The sequence below is a fragment of the Elephantulus edwardii genome, unplaced genomic scaffold (assembly GCF_000299155.1).
Source record: "Elephantulus edwardii isolate Elephantulus edwardi_28Jun2011 unplaced genomic scaffold, EleEdw1.0 scaffold00132, whole genome shotgun sequence".
Classification (NCBI taxonomy): Eukaryota; Metazoa; Chordata; class Mammalia; order Macroscelidea; family Macroscelididae; genus Elephantulus; species Elephantulus edwardii.
The window spans coordinates 7,864,350-7,882,859 of NW_006399882.1; the positions used below are offsets into that span (position 1 = coordinate 7,864,350).

Sequence of the window (18,510 nt, forward strand, 5' to 3'; positions counted from 1 at the left end):
CACCAGCACGGCCACCAGCCTCCTCCTCACCACCTGCCACCCAAGGGCGACGGCTCAAGGCTGGTGAGAAAAGCTTAGCAAGCAGAAAGCCGGCTGAGCAGCCATGGTGGGAGTGAATTTAATTTGAGCACACTGCCTTACATTCTGAGTGAAACTTATTATATGACTTATATAATAAATGTGTATACACCAATATTATCAATTCAAAACATCTCACAAAACAGCTCAAGGAGCTCTGTAGAGAGTTCCTATACAGAAAAAACCAATACTTCAGTGGCACCTAGCTTTATAAACCAGGGCATGTCCTTCTAGAAGACAGAAAAGACAGATAATTCTTGACACATTGGTGGGTAGTTAAGATCTGTATACTGCACTGCAGGTAAACTATGTAACAGGTAAAGAAAAGAGAGAAAAGTAGAAGATGTGGGGATATGGAACCCTGAAATCGAAAACCCTTTCCACCCAGAACTGAACTAATCTCTGTGGCCCAGCTTTCAGCCAAACAACAGGCTGAGGGAGTGAACAGGAAGAACACTGGGGAAGTACTCAGCACTTAGAACAGTCAACCAAGAGAGAGAAAGCAGGAAAGAGTAAGGCAGAAGGATGAACGGAAGTCAGAATCAGGAGGGCAACAGATGAACGAGGATACACAGAAATAAATGCAAATGATGTCAGGAAACAAAGCGTGCCCAGACTGTTAAATGGAAAATTCATTTACTCTAGAAACTTTCACTCAAATTTTAAAAAGCTAAAAGTTTAAAATAAATAAGTAAATAAATAAAAACCCCACATAAAACAAACAAATCAGAAATGTCAAAAAGAAATGAAGGAAGCAACATGTCACTCCTGTGAGAAGTCCTCCCCCAACATTCCCCTTCATCATCCCTGGACAAAACACTGCTCTTCTAAGTCCTGTGAGGACAGAGAGCGCAAGAACCTTCCTCAGTGGAGAAGGCACAGGGCACCTCCCCGCCCTCACAGCAGGCAGGGCCCTGAGCAGGGCACAGGATGAGTCTCTGCAAATGTGCTTGGACTATTTGTTCTCAGCACGTCAAACTGAAGAACAACCTGTGTGATTAACAGATGCTGGCCGAGTTAGCCAAGAAAGTGAGTTTCTCCAAATCTCATGCAGGGAGTGTTCACTGCATTTCACTACATCAGTCCTGGTCTCTTGGCCCCAAGCAAGGAAGTATCCAGAGGGGGCTGGATACCTTGGCAAAGCCTCATCAGGGCCTAAGCATGGCCACATGGGGCCTCCCACAACAGGACCAGTTCTGCTGCCCCACAAAGCCTGCTGTCCCCAGTGTGCCGAGCCTTCACCTGCCCAAGAAGAGAGCTCATGAGGGCCACTCACCCAGCCTCGCAAAGGAGCTCCAGAATCCTACACAGCAGTGATGTGGGGAATCTCAGTATACGTGTAACCTACAAAAGTCTCCTTAGCCTGCCCATTTCTTCCTCAAATGAGTGCTTTTCCTAACAAGTGGATTACTTAGGTACTAACTTTCATTCTTCCTGTCTGCTTTCTGTTTGGTGTGAAATGGAGTATGAACAGGTAAAAGAGAAGCGGACTTAAAACAGAAACCTAAAAGGCCTATTGTTGTTCGGTGCCGTCAAGTCAGCTTCCACAGATCTGACCTGTGTCTCATCCTGGACCATCTCTGATACACTTGGGCCACCGTTAAAGACACTGTGTCAACCCATCATCTGAGTCTTCCTCTCCTCTGACCCTCTATCTTCCCCAGCACGATGTGTTTTTCCCAAGGACATGCCCAAAGTAAGTGAGGTCATGTCACCCTCCTTCTCACCAAGCAGCTCCCTGGCTGCACCTGTTCCAAGACAGACTTGTCCACTCTTTGACCCTCCATGAGCCCTGGACACCATGAAAATGAGACAGCCTCTCCAATAAGCCATATGACTTGTTTTAAAAACACTAGAAAGATATGCTGAGTCTCTGATGAAGTAAGACATCACAGAGGTCTTCTGCCAATGTGGTTCATCTCAAGCTGCCTGTACCCGGCCCCCGAGCCTTCCCGGGACACAGCCTAGTGCACTGGAAGGACAGATGGCCTGGACTTCATGCCTGGGATCTCCACTTGTCCTGGTCCCGCCCTGCGGAAGGAGGCTGATGGAGCGCTACGCCATCCCCACAGACGGCCAAACACTCATGTTTGGAGAGCCATAAGCCTAACGGGGACACCAGGGCGGCCATTCACACATGCACTTACAGCTCCCTGAGGGGCAGGCCCTGGGGAAAGCAGGTGCTCCGGATTTCTGTGATGTTGTTCGAACTCAGATCCAGCACTTGCAAGGACAGGTAAGCCTTCAGCTGACTCCCCTCCACGCTGCGGATCTTATTATGTTGCCTAAAACAAAGAGAAGTGAGTTGATCATTTACTTTTGCAAAGCCACTCTAACCAGAACCAGCTGCCGGGGAGTCCCCTGGCACACCCCAGCCCCATGTGAGCACAAGCAGAGCTGGCCTCTGGGAACTGCCTGCCTAACTCGACTGGAAGCAGCTCGCCAGGCCTTTCTCCTGAGGGGCTTCGGTAAGGTGGTGTGACTGCAAACTTTTCAGTTAGCAGATAAAAACATTAACCACTCACAACACCCGTGACTCCAAAGAGGCTAGAGCTCCCCATCACTTCTTCTAGATGCCTTTCCCTCTACTCGTTTTAAAATGTGATCTCTCATCCTTCAAGTTTCTATATGATGGCTGGGTACTCCATAGGATATTAGTTTTTCTGTCCTTTCTCAGTGACAAGGTCTTAGGTCAAGGTCGGTGATACGTGAGACCACGCGGAGGACACCAACACCTGAGAACTCCATCAGAGGTATGTGCCCGGGCTCACCAGCCAGTGCATACCTTGGCTCACCAAACATCTTCACAACCTGTTCAAGTCATGTAACTTCCCATACTATGGGTGCCAGAGCCAAGTTCAAGGCAACTGAAGCCACCATTACACACTTCACACTTTACCAGCACTGACTACGCTCCAGGTTGGAGACAGGCCGGGGATTTAAACAAACTAAAACGAGATGATAATCTTGTTCACACTCCAAGAGGAACAGGAACTGGCTGGTCTAAATGGCATTGGGTATGCGAACCTCCTGACTATATTGATCAGTAAGAATCTGTTACAGTATTCCCTCTTAGGGCTTCAACTTAAAATAACAATAACAACAATAATAATAATATCTGGTGCCTTCAGTGCTCTAGGCCTCCGCCTGCTCATCTGAACAATGGGGTCACGATTCCTCATCACCACCTAACCTGAAACCCTATCAAAGGATTTGCAGACAGGAATGTAAGTTTCTAGAGTGTTTACCATCTGCCCCAAGGAAGATCATTGTCTACCCAAAACATGTATGCTTTTAATGTTCCTTCTGTCAAAACCACAATCTGACCAACCACTTAGTATTTATTTATCAGAAGCAGCCAAGGCTGGAGGGTCCATCCTGACAGATTCAGACCATCACCCCCAGTGCCATCCTCAGACACTCAACTGCTGGGCAGCAGCATGGACCTCTGGGTCCCACCAGACACTTGCCCCAGCCAGTTCCTGAGTAAATCATGTCTGTGTCCCCGGCCAATCAAAGCATTCCTGTACACAACACAAGTAAGCCAGGCGTCACTTACAAAGTGGCATCTCCTTTAAATAAACACTTGACCAAATCATTTCCAACAGCGTAAACAAGGACCTCTTTCCCAGAAGCGCTGGGCTTCTCATCCACTCTTTGTTTTTTCACACATCTCTCAGACCCTGGACTCAAACATCCATTTACAGGGGCACCAGTCCACACACAGCGCTGATCTGAGAAAGACCACTGTTCCCACCACCTCCCCTGACCTCCCCAAAGCCACTTCCCCCGAGTTCTTTGTGTGGTTCTTTAGTGAAGTCTCTTTGGTTTTCTGATTCAAAAGAAAGAGAAAAAGAGGCGAAAACTTTTATTATGTAAAGCATGGGAAGAACAGAACAAAAACTAATGGCAACAGACCTGGGTCTAATCCAGGAGTTCTGAATGCAGTTCCAGGAGCCAGGATGAGGGAACAGAGTCAAGAGAGGAAGGGGTGTGGGTAAGACCGACCTGGCTGACCAGTCCAGCTGCAAGCCCCCCGACACCCCCAAAATGGGCCCTGTCCTCTCCTTTCCCACCTCCCTCAAGTTCTTTCATCCCAAACTTTTCCAGTCTGTTATTAACTGGCTGGAGTATACGCTGGCCCACTCTGCCCCAGCCCCGTGCGGATAAAGGGCACTGTGATGCCCACAGGTCCCGTTCACACGCCAGGAAAACGTTCCCAACACAGCAGAAGTGGCAGCCATGGAAATGAGCTGCACAGTGCCAGGAGGAGGGGGACCACCGGGCACCTAAGGGGGTTCCGCCTGGAAGAAGAAGCAGGGCCAGCAAGCTCCACAGGGCATGAGGTAGGCACTCAAGTGGAGACCAGGTGGGTCCGTAGGAGCTGGAGGTCAGCCACGCAGGCAGGGGCACCTCAGGAAACTCCTCACAGGGTAAACTCAGAAGCTGGAAAGCTCCATCAGAGTGGACCAAGCGAGGCCGCGCCTGTGGGGAGGCAGATACAGGAGACGTGGGGTGTGAACAGGGGAGCTAAAGCTAGTGCCCAGATGGGGGAGATGCTGTATGCAGAGGGGACTCTCAGAGGACCAGGCGAGCTGACTGTCCAGGGCGCTGCAGGACACAAGTGACCAAGCCTGTGAGAGCCCCAGAGACCCTGAAGGCTGATGCCAGCTGCCAAGCGTGCCCTAGACAGCCAGCTGCTGGGCCTTCTCACTCCCAAAGCCAGTGGGGCTCAGCTCCAGGCCTATCCACCAACCCCACCGCACCTGGAGAAGCCAGCTTATCTAAGACGCTCCTTCCAGGACCACAGCCCTCAGTCTGAAGAAACAATGGTCAGGCACCCAAAGGGAAGAATGAGGGTGCAGCCCTGAGCTGAGCTGGCTGGTCACAGTCAAGATCGTCAAGAAATCCTCCTGGGTGTGTGTGTGTGGGTGGTGTGTGTGTGGGGTGGGGGGTGGGGGGAAGAGAGAGAATCTTCTGAAAGTTTACAGAAAAGCTGGATTTTCACTGATTCATTGTTGCACATTTTCTTCCCTACCCTCTAGCCAGTACCTCCCTCCCCCTACGCCAGTTCCTCCCTCCCCCGACCCCTCCCCCAGTCCACTTTGCTATGCATCTCTTATTCTGGACTGTTGTCATACAAATATTGCTTAATCATATATTCCTCCTAAACAGTTCTTTCCTTCATCTGTTCCAGTGCAGTGTTCATTATTTATCCCCTCTTAATTTCCCCCAAACCCAGTCTTGTTTTATAATAGTGGTGTTACATAGTATTTGTCCATTTATGACTGATAAATTTCACTCAGCATAATATCCTCCAGGGTTACCCATGCTGTATATTTTATGAGTTCCTTGATCTTCCGTGCTGTGTAGTACTCCACTGTGTGAATAAACCATTAGTTTTCTATCCATTCATCTGTTGATGGGCACTTGAGTTGCTTCCATCTCTTTGCTATTGTGAATAACACAGCAATAAACATGGGTGAGCACACACTTGTTTGGGAGGCAGTTCTAGTTTTTTTAGGGTATATTCCCAGTAGTGGAACTGCTGGATCCAACTTTTTGAGAAACCACCATACTGCCTTCCATAATGGCTGCAACATTTTACATACCTATCAGCAGTGAATAAGGGTTCCAAATCTCTCCACAACCTCATCAACATTTGTTGTTTGCTGCTCTGTTGAACTCTGCTATTGTTATTGAGGTGAGATGGTATCTCAGTTTTTTTCATTTGCATCTGTCTGAGAGCTGGGGATTTTGAAGATTTCTTCATGTGTTTGTTTCCCATCTGAATGTTTTCTTTGGTAAATGTCTATTCATATCTTGTGTCCATTTTGCAATGGGGTTGTTTAACTTTTTCTTGTTGAGGTGCTGGAGTAGTCTATAAACTTTAGATCTGAGTCCCTTATCAGATACGTCATTACCAAATATTTTTGTCCCCAATCTGTGAATTTCCTTTAACCATGTTGGAGAAGTGTTCTGATGTGCAAAGGGATTTGATTCTTAGAGGGTCCCATTCATCTATCCTATTCTATTCTATTCTATTCTATTCTCTCCTGGTTGTAGAGAAATCCTCCAAGATGTCAATGACATGTGCAAACACAGGTGCTAATCATACTGTTCTTTTAGCATAAGTGCCAGGTGCCAGAAGAGCCCCGGTCACCTTCGTAGCCTCCAAATCCCTCTCTGCATTCCTCCTAACACAGCCGGCCTATGACAGGGAGCTGGGCCCAGTGACAGGGCAGTGCAATCACACAGCAGGTGCTCTTAAAGCTCTGCAGAAGAAGAAATCTTCTGGAATTTGCGGAGAAGTGAGAGGATTCCATTTCGCCTGCCCACTGGTCCCCAACACAATCATGAGGGGCTAGTCCAGATCTGACCCATATGCCTTCAGCAAAACCCCAAACTCAAACTCCCTTCTGCCAAGCAGATTCCGACTCCCCGCAACCCCCCACCCAGTGCCCAAAGCTGTACATCTTTACAAGAAGAGACTGTCCATCTTTCTGGTGCAGAACAGCTGGTGGATTAGAGCCACTGACCCTTCCGTCAGTAAAGAAATATGCTCAGTCTTGGCTGGCTATTCCTCGGTCACCTGACTCAGTTGAGCGCCTCGTCTTGAGCCAGCTTCCAAGGTCCTGTGCAAACCCCAATTCCCTCAGCAAGTGAGGCTGGGGCACTGACGTTCTCACTCACTGGTACCCTGGGTGGCTGTGTCTTTACAGAGCAGCCTTTATTCTCATTCAATCAGTGACAACTCTTGGCCACACTTTATCCTTAAGGGACATACAGTCCAAAGGGAGCCACTCATTTACTAAAAGTGCAAGGAGAGTTTGAGGGCAGGGACAGCGCTGCGCTTGGATTCCTCCTCACTGGCTTCTCATCAGAGGGGACACACCAGCCTGTCCTGCGGGCCATGGGTCTGGGGAAAGTATGTGGAGGCCAAGTCACGTGCCACCTGCTTCAGTCCAGTGTCAGTTTACCCCTTGGGCTGCCCTCTGGGGTGAGGAGAACTTAATACAGCACAAGTCTATTAAACCAACACCTGTTAAGGGCTTCAAAAATAAAATCAGTCTTCAAAGGCAGAGAGTATGCAAGATAAGCTCTCTACACTTGGCTACATTTTCAGAGCCGATGTTAAATTAGACAGTAAAACAGACGAAGGCATTTGAAACCAGTGTTTAAAACTTTTTATCATAAGTGATTGTTCCACTCGAGTTCTGTGCAAGCCTGGTTTACAAGGTATTCCTGTTAATAGTGGAAAAGATCTCATGTCACAGATAATAGCCAGGAAGAACGAGTGGGGAGATCAAAGAAAAGAGGCCAAGGTGGGTCACATGGGGAACAGCTGGCTCCTGAAATTATGCTATTATCTACACAGGGGTTGGCGAGTCTGTTCTATAAAGGGTCCGACAGTAAATGTTTCCAGTTTTGCAGACCTTTTGGTTTCTTAGTACTTCACACTACTGTAGCAGAAGGCAGCCATTTGCATATGATATGCAAATTAGTTGGGGGGGTCATGGTCTAATAAAGCTTTATTTTAAAAACAAGAGCCAATAAGCTGTACGCCACTGGCCCAGTTTGCTGCTCCTTGGTCTACACTACGGTTTCTAAGGACAGGAACCCAGATTCTCAGTCTAGCTTTGGCATAACTTGGGCACTATGATTAAATCTTTCCTTCTGCAAGCTGGTTTGGGATGCAGAGGTGGTACCGTTTCATGCATTCAGCTACTAATGGTTAAGGTTGGTGGTCTGAGTCCATCAGAGGGAACTCAGAGGAGTAGCTGGGTAGGCCCTTCCCAGTGACCACAGCCAGGGAAAATACCACAGAGGACAGTTCTTGGATGTGCCCAGGAACTCTGTGTGTTGAGACTGATGTGATGTCCGCCGACGGGAGGGAGGGACGAGAGGTGGTATGTGGTTTAGCCACCTATAACCCAGACCCACTGTCAGCAACCCTGTGGGACAGAGCAGAGCTAACCTAGGATCCCCAAGGATGCAAATTCACACTGTGCCCAAAAGAAGCCCGAGTTATGAATGTCTGAGGGACAACTCCCATGTGTCCTTTGTTGTATGTCATCAAGTCAAAACTGGCCCACAGTTGACCCTCTGACAGGTTTTCAGAAGCAGTTCATGGAAGAAGACTGCCCATCCATCCCATGGAGCAGATGGTGAATTTGAACCGCAGGCCTTCGGATTGCAGCTTCTTACCGCCAGGCCACCAGAGCTGTCCTTTAGTGTTATAGAAATCTGCCTCCACTTGGAAGCAAAGAAACCAATGGCAGCAAACTCTTCACTTGCTGTATGTGCAGCTTCTAAATCCTTTTCCTTCACCCACTCGCTTGCTTGCTCCTTACAGTCACGTCAGAAATGACTCACAGCCAACCCTCCAGAGGGTTTTCAGAGGCTGGAAGCTGCAGAGGAGGAGATTTCCCTTCTTACTGCTGAGGCGAGGTGGGCGGAGAAGTGCTACTTTTGGGTTAACAGCACAACTTTCTACAGACTTGATCACCAGAACGTCATCATGCACTAAAGGAAAAGGAAGTAAGAACCCTGTGCACCTGCTCCGACTTACCTACAAAGTCAACGGAAACACACACGTAGAAACGGGCCTGGTGTACAACCGGGGGATGGCCTGCATATTCTCGCTCTTTCTCATTCTGCTGACAGGCAGATACCTACTAAAGCCAGTCAGTCAGTGCCTGGATCCCAGCATCCAGCCAGACATTTCCTGGGCTCTCACAAGCAAATAGCAGAGCCCCACAGAAGTCCACGTGGGCAATTTCAGCAGTGTTGACTCTCACCATCACTGTGCCTTAAGATCCGATTTCTAAAGGATTTCCTTAGGAAATCAGTGAACCACAACCTGAAGCTCTCTGACGTGCCTGAACCACTGGCTGAAACAGCCCTGAGATGAGGGGAGAATGCAGCACAGCTGTCATCATCGCCCCCTTCCCACATGGTGATGCAGTGAAGCCACCTGCACCCTGAGGGTCCTGGGCATCCCCTGTGCAGGGCCTGCTGCCCAAGGGCTGTTACCGTGCCTCTCTGCACCAGACACTGAGCCCCGATGCCCCCCACAACAGGCCTTCAAGGTTCAAGGCCACCAGGACTGAAGGTGTGTGTGCACCCCTCAGTGACTTTCATGTCACACTAGGAGCATGAAAATCACCCCATGTGAGACAACGCGAGCTCTGATACACTCACTGGTTCTGCCTAACTGTGCAGAGTTTAGAGGCTTACATATCGCTGCAGCCCCTACACACACATGAAGATCCTTTCTCCTCTGTCCCAAAAGACAGGCCAGATGGCCAAGTGCTGATGATTGTTTTGTTTCAAAGAGTTTTCACAGAAATCTAACAAGCATACTATGAAGAGTACAATTTGTCAGTGCAACTCAATGCACTTTTAGAAGCTGAGTACACTCACCTATCACCTAGAAAACTCTGGTGGCTTAGAGGGAAGAAGCCGAGCTGCAACCCCGGAGGTGCATGGTTTGAATCCACCAGGCACTGTACAGAAGGATGAGCAGCCTCCTCTCATGTGATCTAATATCTCTGGAAACTCGCTGGAGAGTCAGCTTTGGATCAGTTCTGACTCGATGGTACACAATAACCAGATGAACAAATACAACACATTCCTCAGAGCCACCTCCTTCCTCCTATCATCTTCTCTTTCATCATTCTTTGTAAAGATAATTTCTACTTTCCATGGCTCATGTTCCCTATTTCCATTATATACATGGGGGTGTTCTGGATGCATTCCTCTAAAGATGGCTGGCATTCCGTTCAGCATCACGTTTTATGAGACCTCTGTATACTCTTGCACTATGCTGTTAACTGCTATCAGGTCACTTCTGGCCCACAATGATTCTTTTACCAGGATTACACCACAGTTTAGGGAGCTCTGGGGGCCTGGTGCTAAGGAGCTACACAGCCAACCCAACGGAACATGGTCTGAATCTACCATCCACTCCATGGGAGAAAGATGGGCAATCAATTCCTGTGTGATTTACTGTCTCCAAAATCCTGCTAGAGGGTCAATTATGAGTTAGTTCCGAATCAAGGGCACATAACAAAAACAACAAATTACAGTTCACTTTTCCATTCTAGTGTTGATAGTTGCTAAGTAATTTCCAGTTCAGGCTGCCGCAAAAATCACAGCCATCTGCTTGGACACGTCTCCGGGCATGTCTCCGGGTGTGCACTCACATGTATTTCTGTCAGACATGCCATGTCTTCGCTACCGTATGTCACAGGGCACACGTAAAACTCAGCCGCAGTCAACACGGCTGGTTTTATTTTAAACTAATCCTCCAGGGTTGAAATGAATCTGAAAAGGCATTTAACTCAAGCACCCTACTACCCAGTGCTTCTTTCAACCACATCCTCAGAGGCAAACAACTTCCTGTGACCCCTTCCCACAAAAACCACCAGACATACCGAATATGGACAAGCGCCCGTTGATCATGTTCTTGTATGAAAAGAGGTGCTTTCTTACAAGTAGGGGCTGATGAACAACAAAATATATACATACATGCATACACATCTGATGACTCCAAAACTGTTATTGTTGACCCCAGCATTGAATCATATCCAAGTTAACAATAAATATAAAGAATTTAAAAAAAAAAAAAAGAAGACAGAGAAGCAAGTGTAGAACAGTTTGTCTAGGCCAATGTCAAGCAGTTTCTCTTCTCCAATCTAAGGCATCCTCTCACGAGCTATCACTTTACATCTATCATCTTCAAAATTAAAATTAAGACCATCTGTCCTATTGCATAAATTGATTATTTGCTTGAAGAAACTGCTGTCTTTTAAGAACCGGCCCTTGCCTGGGTTATTTGCTGGACAGGAAATGGGAATCAGAATATGCAGGTCCCTCTCTGGCTCGCTTGCTCCTTCCCCGGCTGCGGGTGAATCACCAGTTCCCCGGGGAATTTTGGCAGATTCTCAGCCTGGCTGCAGATGACGTTCAGGATCTGTTTATTCAGGTGGAGATCGGAGAGAAAACAAGAGCAGCCCAGGGACGGGATAAACAGCCTCTGTCAGGCGGGGTCAGCCCTTGGAAGGCAGAACGGGGCTGTGTCAACCAACCTCCAGACCCACTCACTTCCTTCAGGGTCACTCCTCCTTGGGGTCTTCCATGAATAGTTCTGATTAACTGCAAAAAAGCCTCGTGTCAGGTCCTCCTGGGCATGCACTGCTCAAGGAGCCCATACTACACACGGCACTTATTTCTCCCATGCACAGCTGGTACTGCTCGAGCTGGACGCCCAGGACTGGGGAGCTTCAGATCTGGAATTAAGAAACCTAGACAACTGAGAGCCAGTCCTGCCCGCTAGACTGACCCAACCGCTGACTGCCTGCAAATCATCAGGGCCCGTCCTTCCAGGGTCCAACCTGAACTACCAGGAATTCCTCCACATTCTTTCTTAAGATTCGCAAACACGCAGAACAAAACCGAAACCCTTCTCAGGAATATTATGTAACCCTGAAATGATCACTTCATTAGAATGGGCTGAGACTTTTAGTCTGTTTAGGACTGCTATGTCCTTCTTGAACAAAAAATTAAAAACGGAAACCCCACTGTCATCAAGGTGATAGAATTAAGTTCTAATTCACAGCAACCTCATAGAGCAGAACTGTCCCACAGGGCTTCCAAGGGAGGACTATCTTTACAGAAGCAGAATGCCACCTATTCAAGCTGCTCATCACTTACAGACTCACACACACTCTTACCCAGCTGACACTAACTCACAGTGGACCTCCCAAGGTTGTAAACAGCACGGGAGGAGACTGCTCACTTTGCTCTTACGGAGCCGCTGGTGAACCTGAACCCTAAAGACAGCCTGCCTTTAAGATTAGCAGCAAAACTCAGATTTAAAAGCAACTCTAAGCTTAGGACGATTCCTCAGTTAAAAAAACTAAGAAAAAAGTGTACGTCAATTTTACTTTTTAGACAGAAAATCTTGCAGAATTATTTAAAAGAAAATGTTAGAAAAAGATTTTTTTTTTATGAACTAAGTATGCATTTCCTAAATTCATCCTGATCCCACACTCAGCCATTTGTCAAGAGCCAGAGCTGGCACAGGTGAGCTAACCGCCAAGTATCACATGCTGGCCAAAACGTACTCCTTTCCTCAGTCACCGGACAGAACAGCACTGAGGTGCTCAGCTTCATGCCTGCCATCACCCCACACCAGTCCTGGGGCCAGGAGGCAGTGGGCCGCGAGGCACTGAGCTAACACTGTTCCAGAGAACATGGAACCATGTGGGTTCTGCATCCTGCAGGGAGATGACCTGTGCCCTTTAATACGGGCTGGGACTTCTGAGCACTGCTCAATGATGCTCTGTGGTCACTGGACAGGGCAAGCTGGCACCACCCAGGGCCAAGAGACTGAAAGACTAGAACAATGACCCACTTCCTCTACCATTCCACCCACACGGGCACTTCAGAGTCAGAGAAGCCCAAATGGTTGCCCTTGGCCTCCTCTGCCCTCATGCGCCGCCCACCCTCCATTCCCTCTGGTGTCTCTCTCCACAGCCGGGGCATCTGTAGAGCACAAAGGAGTCGAGCTGCATAGCGTCCAGGCTCACACTGGCCCGGCTGTAGGTGCTGCATTGCTGAGCTCACTCCCATGGATCTCACCAAGGACAAGCTCCATTCATTCCATGGTGACATGTCCAGCTTGTGGCCCAGTCCCGAGGGGAGAAGAAACACAGGACCCCTAGCCAGATGGCTAGCTCTGCTCAGATGCTTCTGGCAAAGAAAGGTGAAGAATGCAGAGCAGTGACAAGGAAGGGAGGGTATCCTTTCAGGCCAGGCCTCCAACCTCAAAACATCAACCAAGGGAGAGTCCATGCTGCCAAGCCTGGAATGTGAAAAGTTTCTAGAAGATTCTGCTCAGATTGAGGCTCTACACCAACTAGTGTTGACTCTAGAAAGTCACCCCCACCCCCTGCCCTCTACAATGACAAAATTAATGACCCTCACGGAGGAAGTGAGAGTCCCTCTAGCTTTCTGCTGATACTAGCTGGCCACTGGAGGGACCAAATGGGTCACCTAGGAATCCCAGACCAGTAAACGGTGTAGTTAGTATGCTAAATGAAAAGCTGGCATTCGAATCCACCCACAGCCTCTGCGGTGGAAAGGTGAGGCCGTCTGTTCGGGTTCACAGCTATTCAGTTGGTTCTGATTCACAGACTTTCCAAGACTCCCATGTGGTGATCCCAGAAGACCACCACAAGTCAGAACAGACTAGCCAGCAGTAGATTTGTGCTTTGTTTATGGTGAAGTCACTGTTAACCAGAAAGTTCCGCAACAGATAGTAGTGAAGGGAAGACCGGAGCCCAGAGGGAATATAAACCTCACAGCTCACCTGTTACATTGAAAGTGCCTGCAACACAGTGAAACAGGGAAGAAAGGTGGTTAAGGCAGGACCCTGTCCCTCCACCTTGGGCACACCACAGGCCGGTCACTGGAAGAGAGTCAGGATTTTCCACCTCTGGGCACACCATGGGCCGGTCACATAAACAGAGGCAAGGCCTTGTTCCTTCACCCTCGGCACACTATGGGCCGGTCACTAGAATGGAGGCAAGGACCCTGTCCCATCACCCTGGGCACACCATGGACAGGTCACTAGAACGGAGGCAGGACCCTGTCCCATCACCGTGGGCACACCATGGACAGGTCACTAGAACAGAGGCAAGGCCTTGTTCCTTCACCCTCGGCACACTACGGGCCGGTCACTAGAAAAAGGGCAGGACCTTACTCTCTGTAGATGTAAGCAACACACACTCTGTCCCTCCACGGTCTCCACACTCAGCAGGCTGCCAGGTCTGGGCCACAAGAGCGTCAGCACGTGCAGGGCTACAGGGCCCATACAGGCCTCACCGATCTACTTCGAAGGTGGCCACCATGGTCAGCCTTCCCATGACTAATCGGGTGGTGAAAATGGCTCTTATTTCATTAGCAGTCGGTGTGACAGGACAGAACTGGATATTCTCTGGTGAGAAGAAACATTGTGATCAACCACCCCAGTGAGCACACCCCTCAGCTCGAAAGGCAGAAGGAACAGCAACTGATCTAGCATTCTCTACTTCAAATGGATAAAGAAAAGGTTTCATTAAGCTGGCACTTTTTGTTAATAGCCCTGTATGTAGTGATTAAAGTGCAAGACTGCTAACGAAAAGGTCAGTGGTTCAAACTCAGCAGCAATGGAGGAAGGCAGCGGTCTACTCCTGCAGGATCTGCAGCCTTGGGGGCTCTCAGGAAACTCCCTCCTCTTACTCTATCCCATGATCGGAAGCTTCCTGACACCAGTTGGTCTGAGTTTGGTTCCGAACTAAAAAAGCTCTAATCCACTGCCGTCAAGTTGGAACCTTCTCACAGCTGACCCTCCAGAAGGTTTTCAGAGGCTGTAAATCACACGAAATTGTCCATTTTTCTCCCGCGAAGCAGCTGGTGGCTGCCAGAGAGGCATCATCTTTGGGTCCAACCCTCTATGGACTAGGCCACAAGAGCTAGATTCCATCAATTTACCAAAATGAACCAGCGAGCACACTGAGACAGACAGGGTAAGGCACGGGTCTGAAGTCAGCCTGAAGGTCCTTCCCTGTGAGCACAGCGGTAAGCCCGCTGGATTAGATCCTCAACACTGGGCAACAGACAACAGAGGAATGGGTTGTGAGGTCTGGGGTGCCAATGAAATCCCTACAGGGGCCCCACACTCCCTCCAGCAGCCACTGAACACTCCCTGTAATTCAGAGAGCAGCTCCCGACAGCCCTGGGGTTCCGACCCAGGAGGAAGCTGTTTCAGGACTTGGCTGCAGGCTGCAGGACAAGATCCTCTTCTCTGGGGAATGATGCCGCTGATGGGCCTTTAAAAATAAAACCAGGCCTGCTTCCTGCCCCATCTGGCATGTCTGATCTCCCGATCACATGATTCCGGCTATCTCTTAACACATAGCTTCCCAAGCCCTCGGAATATGATCTGGCTGTGCTCTGGGAAGGATGAAGCACATATCTGGGTGGGAATAAGAAGCCAGTGTCTGTCTAGTGCAGGCCTTCTTACCCTCCCTGAAGATGCTAAGACCTGCTACAACATCAAAGGGCGCAGGCCCCGCACCAGTGCACTTCCCAGGGTTCCAGAACCTGCCCTGCCCTCCATGAGCCCAGCCCAGAGTCCCGCATAGCCAGCACTTGTGTCCCTTCCTGAACCACGAGCTTTGCCTTTGTTTTTTTGTTTCTGATTTGAAACAGGCCACCACGGCCTTAAACATAAAACATAAAAATTATAAAGTTGGCTCTTGTAAATCATTCTTTTAATAATTGGTTTCATAATTCATTTACAAGTTTCATTTATATACAGTGTTCCTTAAAATCCTTCATTTACACTGTGTTTCATATAATAATTAATATACATGTGTCCCATATAATTAATTACCATTGATCTATTCCTATTATAACACAAAAATTAGATGAAATTTTGAGGGGAAGATACCAAGCGTGAAAATCTTGAGGATCTAAGGTGAGGCCAAGAGTTCTTAGGCTTGAGGCTGAAAGCATGAGCCATAAAAGACAGTATATACACAAAGCTGCACTGCAATCCCCATGGTATGCGGTTCGAATCCACCAGATGCTTCACTGGATAAGGAGGGGCAATCTCCTCCTGTACCAGTTGAATAAAATTTGACAGTATAAAAGGGGGGGGGGGAATCCCAAAACAAAACAGTATTCATAAACCAACTGCCTCACTATTATGAATGTTTGTTTTACAATCCCACCAACAGTGTTTAAGAGTTCCTATCTTGCCACATCCTCTCCAACATTTATTACTTGCTGTCCTATTAAACTTTGCCACTGCTACTGGGATGAGATGGTATCTCACTGTGGTTTTTATTTGCATCTCTCCTGTTGCCAGTGATTCTGAGCATTTCTTCATGTATCTGTTGACCATCTGAATATCTTCCTCTGTGAAAAGTCTATTTCTTTTGCCCATTTTGTAACTATGTTATCAGGTGGGACTGTAAAATGGTACAACTCTGTAAGGCACTATGGCTTTTCCTCAAAAAGCTGAACACAGATATTCCATGTTGTTGTTGTTAGGTGCCGTCGAGTCGCAGGTGACTCACAGCGCGACCCTATGAAGGAGAGTCCTCAACTCTTCATAGGGTTTCATAGGTTCATAGGGTTCATAGGTTCATGGGGTTTCCGGAGGCAAGCTATTACGGAAGTGGATGCCACTCCTCCTTCTAAGCATTTGGTATATGAGTCGCAGGCGACTCATAGCGACCCTATGAAGGAGAGGGCTCAACGCTTGGGTGCCTTTCATATGACCCAGCTATTACACTGCTTGGAATATACCCCAAGAAAATTGGAACTGAGTCGCAAATGGAGACTTTTATACCAATGTTCACAGCAGCATTATTCACCATCAGAAGATGGCAACAGTACCAAATGTCCAACCACAATTGGATGTATTCAGAAATTATGTTCCATTCACACAATGGAATACTACGCAGAACGCTGGAGCAATGATTTTATAAATCACCACTTAACTTGGGAGAGAATGGAGAGCATTAGGCTAAGTGAACTAACTCAGTCCCATAAGGACAAACACTGTATAAGACCATCATTGTAGAACATATGTAAGGATCCAAGGGGGGATGGTGGGAGCAGAAGAGTGAGGATGGGTAGGAATGGGGTGAGAATGGGCAGGGGTGGGGGGCTGGTTAATCATAGGGTTGCACAATTTGATGGGTGGAGGGAGAGGTGGGTAAAGGAAATGGGAAAGATGCGTGAAAAACAATGTATCTGAATGTATCTGAACTTTCTAAGTAAATCAGTATAAAATAAAAATTTCATTTTTTTAATAAAGAATGTTTTGTGAATAGCCCAGTTAAAATACAAAGACAAGTTACAGATTGAGAGAAAATATTCACAAATTGTAGGAAAAGAACTAGTAACTAGAATACATAACAAACTCTCAAAGCACAGCAGCAAAGAAACACTCCAATGAAAATTAATTTCACAGGCCTAAACCTGGCAATTGACAAGATCAGGGAGAAATCACTCCTCAGAACCACCAACAATAAAACAAGGCCAACAGGGCAGCAATTTTCCAGAGATGAAGCTGAGAAGGCAGAAACTGACCATGAAGAAAGGCAAACAGAAACTGGAAATACTGGGAAGAAGTGTGAAGAGTTTTGATACTAAAATAGAAGGGGGTGTTACAATCTGAGGGTTACAATCAATGTTACAAAATATGCTGTGTATGAATTGCTGAATTGAAGGCCAGTTTGCTCGAGAAAATAGTACCCTAATACAAGCATATGAAAATATGATCAACTTCAACAGCTACTACTCACTCAAAACTCACACACGTCAAGTCTGAACGGACTCACAGCTGACCACCCTCCAGCTGGACTCTGAGATGATACATCCAGCAAGAAGGACCCATGCGTCTTCCTCCCTCGGAACCCCTGGTGGATCTGAACTGCCTCAATGGCACCCCTTTTAGGTTGGCCGTGAAATTCCCTGTGGTGCATGCCATCAGGGCTCCCTACAGGAAGCATGGGCCTCATCAATAGCTAGTAAGTAAATAAAAATTTAAAAAATGAGGTATATCTATGCATCTATCAAAATGGCTGAGATAACGATAGTAATTTTTAAAAATCCGGGCTATAGTCTTCGCAATTACGTGCTATGCATCAGAAAGTTGGACAGTGAATAGGGTTGATAAAAAGAGGATTGATGCCGCCTTTGAGCTGTGGTGCTGGAGAAGAGTGTTGAATATACCACGGACTGCTAGGAGAACAAACAGGTTTGTCCTGGAGAGGGTGAAGCCAGAGTGTTCCCTGGAGTCAAGGATTCTGAAGCTTCATCTGACATATTTTGGGCATGTTGCAAGGAGGCACTGGTCCTTGGAGAGGGACATCATGTTTGGCAGAGTGGAGGGGAGGCGAAGGAGAGGAAGACCTTTGGTGAGATGGATCGATTCTGTGACTGGAGTGGTGGGAATAAGTGCGTTTGAGATGGTGAGGTTGGCATAGGATAGAACAGCATTTAGAGCTCTTGTACATAGGGTCGCTATGAGTCGCAAGCAACTCGATGGCACAAAACAACAACAACAACATTACCAAATGCTAGCAAGAATAAGGAAAAACTGGACACATTGCCAGGGGGGCTGTACCACAGCAGAGCCACTATGGAAAAATAACATAGTTCCCTCAAACCCTGAACAAGCAACAAGCAGTTAACTCAGCAATTGTGTTCTAGGACATTTATTCCAGAAAAGTAAACATTCATGTTTCCACAAAAAGCCCATCATGAATGTTCACAGGAACTTTACTCCTAACAGCCCCAAACTGGAAACAACCCACAAATCATCCAGTAGGCGTGATTAAACAAACTGGATGCATCTCTACTCTG

General features: G+C 47.7%; 1 protein-coding gene across 1 annotated transcript in view; it reads right to left on the bottom strand.

The window, feature by feature from the left end:
* LRIG1 (leucine-rich repeats and immunoglobulin-like domains 1) overlaps nt 1-18,510 on the bottom strand; it is a 145,366-nt gene that overhangs the window by 31,853 nt on the left and 95,003 nt on the right. The window contains exon 4 of the mRNA XM_006893871.1: nt 2,226-2,363. Within this exon, the coding sequence (XP_006893933.1) occupies nt 2,226-2,363 (138 nt within the window). The remainder of the gene's footprint in view (nt 1-2,225; nt 2,364-18,510) is intronic.